The following is a 9,051-nucleotide window of genomic DNA, read 5'->3' on the forward strand; positions in this document are numbered from 1 at the left end:
GTCGGCAGGACGGCCCAGGTTCGCAGTGTCCTGGGGACAGGAGCCTTTGTTTGAGGCCAGCGGGGGCAGGAGCCCTGGCGTCACAGACTGGCTTTCTGTAGTTAACAGACCCGCTTCAGTGGACCTTACTCCACCCGCACGTTTAGCCTGTCACGCCCCTGAAGTTTGGAAAGTGCTCCATTTTCTTGGGTTCAGAGATGGGCGTCCTCTTCCTCCCACAACCGAGAAAAGAGAAAAGCGCGGAGTGACCTGATGGCCTCCCCCGTTGCCCCTTGCAGACATCCGGGGGCGCTGCCCCTGCCCAGGTGGTCCACACCCAGCCGCGAGCGGTCGGCTCCCCAGCCACAGCCTCGTCCGACCTGGTGTCCCTGGCGCCCACCCAGAGTGTCCGCGCAGTTACTTCTGTGACAGCCTCGGCCGTGGTGACTACGAGCCTGGCCCCGGTGCAGACCCCGACCCGGTCTTTGGTGACTCAGGTGTCCCAAGGTAAAGGCAGGTTCGGTTTCCTGTGTGACCCTTCTCACCTTTAAAGCGAGCCAGGACCCGAGCGTCCGTGTGTCGCGGGAGAAGGGGAGGACCATGTGCGCACGCGGTCTCATGGAGCCCCCTCTCTAGCCGCAGGGGTGCAGCTGCCGGGGAAAGCCGTCGCACCCGCACACTTCCAGCTGCTGCGGCCGCCGCCGCCACCACCGCCGCCCTCCCAGGTGCAAGTCCCGCAGATCCAGGGCCAGGCCCAGTCTCCGGCGCAGATCAAAGCTGTCAGCAAGCTGACGCCGGTGAGTATCCTGCAGGAAACCACACACGTGCCATCTGATACCTCGTGTGTCACTCAATTCCAAGCGTCCTTCACGCAGATCTGCTGTCATCTCTGTGGGAAGTGTGTTTGCATTGTCTTTAAAAGCCACTTTCCGTACAGCGCCCCTTCTGCGATCATGTGAGCAGCCTGTTCCCAGCGCTCTGGACACAGGTCTTCCCACTTGCTTCCTGGTCCTCTGTGCCGCAGCTCGGGCTCCGGACAAGGAGAGGCCGCTCGGTTCCATTCCCAGCTGGAGAAAACGCTGGTGGCGCCTGCTTCCTTTGCAGTGTTGTTTCTCATGATGATCAGAGTCCTGCCTTTCCTGATTTTTGCCACTCTGCACCATCTGTGCAATTATGTGTAAAAATACATTCGCTTTGAAGGGAAACTCTGTATTTCTGCCAAAATGGGAAAGTGCTGCTGCTTGGCATGGAGAGTGAGTAGAGAGACAGAGCTAATAGAAACAAGACAGTGTTCTAGAATTCCAGCTAGTCCCCAGGCCTGCTGCAGTAAGTACCTGACCTCGGGCCTGCCCTTTTCGCCCGCAGAGGGGGCACCAGGGTGTGCCGCAGGGCTGCTGGGGGGGCACACCAGCCTTCAGCCGAGGCTTTGCACGTGAGGCCGGGGTGCCCCAGAGGAGGGGCGTGCAACCCGATAAAGCGTTCACACTTGGTCTTAGCCAGAAGGCCCAGGAGTGATCCCAGATAAGACATTCAGCTCCTCAGTCGCACCAGCCACATGTCAAGGGTGCTGTTACTCCCAAACGGGACCGCCCTGGTCTAGAACACGCCCATCACTGCAGAAGTCTGGGGGACGGCCCTTAAGTTAGAAAGTTACTGGGCCCAGCCCCTCCCTTCCTCCCCCGCACCCTTCTACCTCACCCCCAGCTGCCTTCCCTTCTCCCCACGCCCTGCCTCTCCCCAGGACACGAGGGCCTGCCCGTGGCTGCCAGGGCGCTGCTGACTCGCTTGTTTGCCCGCACCTGGGTTCTCCAGTCTGCCGTCGCGGGAGTCAACTTCAGAGTCATAGTCATTTTAAGCCTGACAGATTTGATAGTTATGAACTACACAGCACAAGTTCTCTAAAAAGAACATGGGTTCCTTAAAATATTTTTTGGGCTATTGTGACATCTTGATATTTTAACTTAGAGACACGAGATTTATTTATTAACTGTATTCATTTGGAGACACTTAGAACAAAAAGTTGAGAGCTGATACACGTCTCCTAATAAATTTTAAAAATTCAACGATTATGATTTGAAGACTTTAAAAATGTTATAGTCCTACAGATTTAAGGTGACTTGTTTGCAAGTGAGAAAACCGAAGAAATTTTGCTACGAATTTACTCCTCTGTCAGAATTACCGTTTTCTGTTTTCATCACTGATAATGCTGATTTTTAATGAAGGAACTTTTTTTTTTTAACGTCAGGAAGTCCCTGGAGGGGGTTTGCATGTTGTGTAGTAGCAACTGTCTGCCTGGGTGTGAAGTTCAACAGTAACTGAAAACCAAGATTTATGAAACAATGGAATGCAGTTAATATTGATGAAAAGCTACTTTATCTGGGTTTTAGGAACATCTGATCAAAATGCAGAAGCAGAAACTGCAGCTGCCCCAGCAGGCACCCCCGCCGCAGGCCCCGCCGGGGCCCCCGCAGCCCGCCGCACAGGTGCAAGTGCAGGCCCCGCCACCCACGCCGCAGCAGAGCCCCCAGCTGGCCACGGTCACGGCCCCGCGGCCCGGAGCTCTGCTCACGGGCACCACCGTGGCCAACCTCCAGGTGGCCCGGCTCGTAAGTTCCCGTTGATACATTTGTTTTTCCAAAGCGATATGTCTCGTAACGTTTACGTGAACGGTTCCTGCTTGCTCTGCCGACGCTAGGCATTCTGACGGACCCCCGGCAGAGCGGCAGGTGGGTGACCTTCGCTGCCCACGCCTCCCGGGGCTTCGGTGCCAAACAGCTCAGGGCGGGCCGAGCGGCTGGACGAGGCGGGGAGGGCCAGGTTCTGGTGGGGATGAGGCCCTGGGCAGGGAGATGGGCGGGGCCTGCAAACCAGGCTCTGATGACCCTGTGCTTCGTCGGCCCAGAGATTGGAGATTTCTGAAGAGGACCAGAATGTCACAGTGAAATCACTGTCTGGGAAGATGAGTTAAATTCAGCAAGCACGGGGCTAATGTGCTGTGGACCAGACACTGTCCCATCCGGCGAGCCCATCTCCTCCCTGGGGAGCCCCCCGTTCTGGCCCTAGTGACCGCCCACATCAGGGACCCTGCTCCGGGCCAGGCGCTGCCCTAGGCCCTGGACCTCCCACGTGCTCAGTGTTCTCAGGCTGCTGCTCAGGCAGGAGGAGTGGGTGTTTTAGTGTACGCCCACTGTGCAGGTGTGGAAACTGAGGCACACAGCTTAGGTACCTCGCCCAAATCCTACTGCTAGTTGCCTGCAACTGGGGGACCCGTACTGGGTCCTCAGGCCTGCTTTGTGTTGCCTTGCCCCTGCTCTAAGTCTGCAAGACAGGGTAGAAGTGGAGAAAAACTGTGAAAGCAAGACAGGAAGTGGAAATTCAAACAAGGTGGGGGGTCACGTGGTGGCCAGGGTGTAGGGGAGGCACGTTCCTCCTGCGGGGGGCTGCCCGACGGAGATCAGTTTCTGCTCGGGTGGGGGGTAGTTCCAGGAATCCAGCTGCAGATCGTGCTCACCAGTTCACCCAGCAGTCCCGGGTCTGCTCCCCACTGAAGAACTAGCAGAAAGAACACTGTGGGCCAGGCACATGCCCCTGTTACCTCGGGAGGGTTAGAGGAGAGGCACAGGTCCCCTGGAGCCAGGCGCGTACCGCGTAGTGCAGAGCACCCACTCGTTGGGACAGCACCCGGCTTTGGACGATTATTGTAAAGGGCAGAGAAGCTGACCACAAGATACTTGTGAGTCCTGTTTGCACGCTTTCACAGCAAGTAACGCAGGTAAGAACGTCTGACGGGCTCAACACTGGTTTTCACATTCATGTGTGTGTGGTTTCAGGGTTAGTTGAGTGTTTGTACAGGTAAAGTGGATCTGTTTTCCTTTCTGAAGACGTAACGTAAGAATTAATGAGCATTTGGTAGCAGTGTGATGATTGATAGCAGCAGGTGGGAGAGCTTTCTGGAAGAGTGGCAGAGGTCACAGGGCAGGGCGGCAAGCAGACCTTCAGTCGTAGCGGAAGGAGGGGGTGGGCAGGATGGGGCTCCTCTGAGGTTCGGGGGCGGAGAAGTAGAGGTGCAGGCTGCACGGTGGGGTCTGGACGTGTGGGTCTGAGTGTGGGTGAGCAGCATGTGGGGCTCATCAGGCCCCCTTCCCCACAATCACTGGTGGTGGGTTAAGAAGCGTCGCTGAGCCTGTGGTGCAGTCAGTGTGTTTCTTCCGCCGACAGCCACTTTTCACCTTTGTGAATCGTTTCTCACCGCTGACTTCTTGTGGGGAAATGTTTGCGTGGACGCGTGCTATCCCGAATATCTTTGGACTCTCCCATTATCTTCACTGTTTAGACCCGGGTTCCCCCTTCGCAGCTGCAGGCGCAAGGGCAGATGCAGGCCCAGGCGCCCCAGCCAGCTCAGGTGGCGCTGGCGAAGCCTCCGGTGGTGTCCGTGCCTGCGGCCGTGGTCTCCTCGCCGGGCGTGACGACCCTGCCCATGAACGTTGCTGGGATCAGTGTGGCCATCGGGCAGCCACAGAAAGCCGCAGGTACCTGTTCCGTGCAGCCCCTCGCCCCCCACCCCTTGCTGTGCCTAGAGCCTCAAGCAGGGCTGATGGCCAGAGGCCCTGGCGGCTTCCGTGCCAAACCCCTGTGGTGAGCGTGTCAGGGCACCTTTAGCCGGGTGCCCCTCAGTTTCCCAAGTACAACAAGGTTTGGCCTTTAATTTAACTGTTAACGTTCGGAGCTCCCCGTACCTTTACGTGGATGTCCTTGGGGGCCCGGAAACCACCTAAGCGTTCCTGCGGGATGGCTGTTTGTCTGGCACACATCCCGTGTGGAGTTTCCTGTCAGGACACAGTCAATCTGAACCGCCCAGTGGCTCAGGGAGATGCAGGGAAGCCTTGAGAGCTGGGTCCATGACTAAGGCCTGGTTGTGTTCACAGGACAGACGGTCGTAGCCCAGCCCGTGCACGTCCAGCAGCTGCTGAAGCTCAAGCAGCAAGCCGTGCAGCAGCAGAAAGCCGTGCAGCCGCAGGCCGCCCCGGGCCCCGCCACCGTCCAGCAGAAGGTACCGGGTTCCTGCAGGGTTCTCCCAGCACCGCCTCCGCGCCACGCTGGGCCCCGTGCGCCTCGCCGCCCGACGGCCCCGTGCCCATGCGCTCAGGCTGCTCGGGGGGGTTCGGGGCGGGAGCTGCTGAGGCCCCACGGGGAGAAGGTGGTGACGGGATGGGGAGCCGGGAAGTGGGCTGTGGAATTGCATGGCCGGGAAAGGGCCTGGACTCCGGGATGCGGCTGTAGCTCTCAGAGTGAGTGCCTGGGCCCCCGGCACACAGGATGGAGGCGGCCTTGCATGTACTCCGGTGAGGGGCCAGGCGGGGGCTGTGTCCTGGTGCGTGTGAGTGCACGTGTGCATGCTGTGAGGGGCGGGATGGGATGAGGGGAGAGGGGCCTGCCGGAAGGAGCAGTGTCGGCATCTTGCTGACTCACTGGTGTGAGAGCACGTAGCTCTGGGCTGACTCGGGCCCCCGGGCCGTGCACCGTGCAGGGGCCCCACTGAGAGGAGCAGAGAGTAGGCGCTGTGTTTCTCACGACTGCTGCTCTACGTACTCGTTGGAAGCTGGCAGCCCGCCGTGTAGGCAGTGATGCTCTGGTGCCCGAAGTGCGTGGCGAGCCTGCTGTTTCCTGAGCTGGAGCGGCCGTCGCTCTGGTGCTGGATTTCCGAGCAGGGCTCCGTGTTAGCCAGAGGGCACAGAGTCTGAGGGAAAGGAAGCGACTCGCACAGTCGCAGAGCTGACCATAGGACCACAGGGTTCTGTACGCATCACACGTGTCAGACGGACAGCTCTTCCCTGACTGTCACTGTCCCGCTTGCAGGAGCGAAGCTCAGGTCTGCTAGGGGCTGAGGTCCCACCCGCCCCTGGCCCCACTGCATCTGTGGGGACAGCAGAGGGAAGGGACAGCCGAGGCGAGGGACGTGGTTAGGGCGCGCAGGGGCGGACGCATGTGGGATGCTGGTAGAACCGCGCAGGGTGGGCCTCGGGCAAGAGCCGCCTGGGCAGCAGGTGTGCCCTCGGGACCTCCTGGGCTGGTGGAGCGGTGGCCTTCGAGAAAGGTGTGTCTCCTCTGATTGGAGAGCAGTCAGCACACCCACCTCTGGGAGCCACCTTCTTCCCTGTGGCGGACACTTGGAGGAGGACACACGCTGAGTCCCCTTCCCGGTCCCTTCGGGCCATCCTCGGGCTCGGCGCCAGGCGTGCAGGGAGGGACAGCGGGAGGCGCTGGTGCCAGGGTGCCGAGGACACCAGTGGTTGGGCCTGAGTCATCGTAGGGCCAGCGTACCTGGTGGGTGGGGGCGGGGGGTCTTTGGGTGTAGTGTTGGTCTGACGTCACGTGACTCGAAACTTGTGATGCTAAAGACTACTTGTGGGCAGCCGTGGCCTTGAGACCAAACCCGGTCTTCCGAACAGCCCTCACTCTTCCAGCAGAGAAAACTAGAAATGGGGTTAAACACGCAAAGGTTGTGCATGTGGATTTGTTGTCTCTTAATGCTGAGTAATTTTGGGTGCATGCTCAAATCTTAAAATTAGATTCAGGAAATTGTAGGTGGGTGATTTTGTATTGTGGTCGAGTTTACTCACTATCCAAGGAGCAGACAAGACCTGTACAGACGACATAAAGGTGAACCCCAGCCTGGTCTCTGAGGGGACTTGGACACGGCTGGTGACACGCACGTGGGGCACGCTGGAGCGGGGCTGGGAGCCCGGGCTGGGGGTGCAGGGGGCCCTGAGGGGATGCCAAGGGCCTGAGGAGGCGATGTGTGGCCTCGCCTGCTCTAACCTGGGGCTGTCTCTCTTTCTTCAGATCACTGCGCAGCAGATCGCTGCTCAGGGCCAGCCACAGAAGGTCACCTATGCCACCCAGCCAGCCCTTAAAACCCAGTTTCTTACCACACCCATCTCGCAGGCCCAGAAGCTGGCCGGGACTCAGCAAGTGCAGACCCAGATCCAGGTGAGCGCGCGTGCAGGGACTGCACACCAGTGGTCTCGTGCGGGGCGCGGAGACTGACAGCGGCAGGTACCGCGAGGGCAGCACCGTGGGCCCCCGGCTCCTCAGAGGTGGCTGTCCCCCGACATTCCTCGCTGGCTTTGCCGCTCATGGGATCACAGCAGTGGGGCCTGGGGGCCGTGCTGAGGTCATGCTCCGGGGACGCTCTTCACGTCTGTGAGGCTCCTCCAGGGGTCAGCGGTCAACTGTCTGCTTTGTGACCCCACGTGCACCATTACTCCGCTGCCAGCAGCCTTGCGGGCTGCTCCTGGCTGTGCTGCCGGCCTGTGGCTGCTTAACGGAAGGGGGGAGGGGGGCGTGAGCCGAGCCCAGCACGGTGACTGCTTTGTGCGGGTGAGCATCGCACGTGGCCGCAGCGGCGTGGGCACATCCCTCAGCCTCTGCGGTGGTCCCAGCCCGCAGACCTGCACCTGGCCTTGTCCTTCCCGGTGCGCTGCCTGTTTCCTCTGGTGACTGCCGCGGCCCCGCCTTCCCAGACCCTGTGGACTGGCAGGTCTCTTCTGTGAATCAGCGCCTGTTCCCGCGTTTTCCCGGCGTCGCTTCCACTCTGGCGGCTGCCCCGGGTCTCTGTACGCGCCGTCGCCCTCCAATCTCCACACTTACTGTGTGGCGTCTTCGGATGAACAAAAATTCTTAATTCTAACATATTTGAATTCATCAGTCTTTTTATTTCTGAACAGTGTTTTTTATGTTTTGCTTAAGAAACCCTTTCTAGGGGCGCCTGGGTGGCTTAGTCGGTTAAGCGTCCGACTTTCGCTCAGGTCATGATCTCGCTCTTCGTGGGTTCGAGCCCCGCGTCGGGCTCTGTGCTGACTGCCGGCTCAGAGCCTGGAGCCTGTTTCAGAGTCTGTGACTCCCTCTCTCTCTGACCCTCCCCTGCTCACGCTGTCTGTCTCTCTCTCTCCTAGAAAAAAAAAAAAAATTAAAAAAAAAGGAAACCCTTTCTAGACGTCATGATGTTCCTTTCCTATATCAACTTCTACAGATATCATAGTTTTTCATTCACACTTAAGTTTTTACCCTTTTGGAATTGTTTTTACCAGGTGATATAAAACCAGATTCATTTAAATCTTCCCATCAGAACACGCTGGTATTTTTGGCACTGCTTTCCTTCTCATCCGTAGTACGGCATTGGCGTCAGTCACGTGAGGTTGTGCTGGGAGCTTTCTCCAGCGCCACACTCTCCGTGCGTCTGTCCCTCGGGCTGCGTAAGAGACTCTGCATCTGGGAGGCAGAGCCTCTGCCTCGTGCCACTGGGAACGGCCTGCTGCTCGTGGCTCTTTGTGCCTCCCCGCTCCGAGGCAGCCGGTGACGTTTACACACCACCGTCTGAGCTTCGGCAGCGCGCGCACTAAAGCAGGATGGGAACAGAGCTCCTGGCCTGTAGGTGACTCTGGGGGAAGGTCGGTGTCGTGGCAGCATTGACTTCAGATTCACCAACACAGCGTGTCTTTTGTTGTTGAACCTCTTTAAAACCCTTTAGCTTTTCTGACTGTTTTCGGGAAGGTCTTGTTTCCTGTATTGGATTTGTTCGTAAGTAATGAGTATTTTCTGATGCTTCTGCAGTAGTGTGTTTCTGAGTCTCTGTTTTCTATCTGTGCCTTGCCCGATCCCTGCACCTTCCTTGACCTTGAATCCGGTGCCTCCGTCAAGCCCCGCTCCTTCAGCAGTCCATCCATGGCCTCCTGCACTTCCTTTGTCCCCCCAGCACGTGGCCTGCGGGGAGTGGTGGCCGGTGCCCCCCTCTTCCCCTGCCTTCCTGCTTCACTGTGCTGGCGAGGCCCACAGAGGCCCTGACGGGGGTATGGACGGAGACTCAGCCGGATCTGTTCTCGTGATCATCTGCAGGGTCTAATTTGTTCAGTCATCCTTCATTGGAACACCAAAATTTCCTTCTTCACCTAGTTTGCTAGAAATTGTGTTCCTTTTTTGTGGCATTTTAACAGTGTTTTTAGAGGCACTCCTTCCCTTGGTGACACCCCCCCCCCCCCCCCCCCCCCCCCCACCCCCCGCTCCCCTCTCCCC

The 9,051-nt window shown here is 58.6% G+C and overlaps 1 protein-coding gene across 6 annotated transcripts in view; it reads left to right on the forward strand.

Annotated features, from left to right (window-relative positions):
* EP400 (E1A binding protein p400) overlaps window positions 1-9,051 on the forward strand; it is a 97,764-nt gene that overhangs the window by 82,808 nt on the left and 5,905 nt on the right. For all 6 annotated transcript variants that reach the window (XM_077763566.1, XM_077763561.1, XM_077763563.1 and 3 more), the window contains 6 exons: window positions 279-486; window positions 616-776; window positions 2,367-2,585; window positions 4,313-4,508; window positions 4,905-5,029; window positions 6,823-6,969. In XM_077763566.1, coding sequence (XP_077619692.1) covers window positions 279-486; window positions 616-776; window positions 2,367-2,585; window positions 4,313-4,508; window positions 4,905-5,029; window positions 6,823-6,969 — 1,056 coding nt within the window. The remainder of the gene's footprint in view (window positions 1-278; window positions 487-615; window positions 777-2,366; window positions 2,586-4,312; window positions 4,509-4,904; window positions 5,030-6,822; window positions 6,970-9,051) is intronic.

Source organism: Crocuta crocuta, unplaced genomic scaffold, assembly GCF_008692635.1.
Source record: "Crocuta crocuta isolate KB4526 unplaced genomic scaffold, BGI_CrCroc_1.0 scaffold114, whole genome shotgun sequence".
Classification (NCBI taxonomy): Eukaryota; Metazoa; Chordata; class Mammalia; order Carnivora; family Hyaenidae; genus Crocuta; species Crocuta crocuta.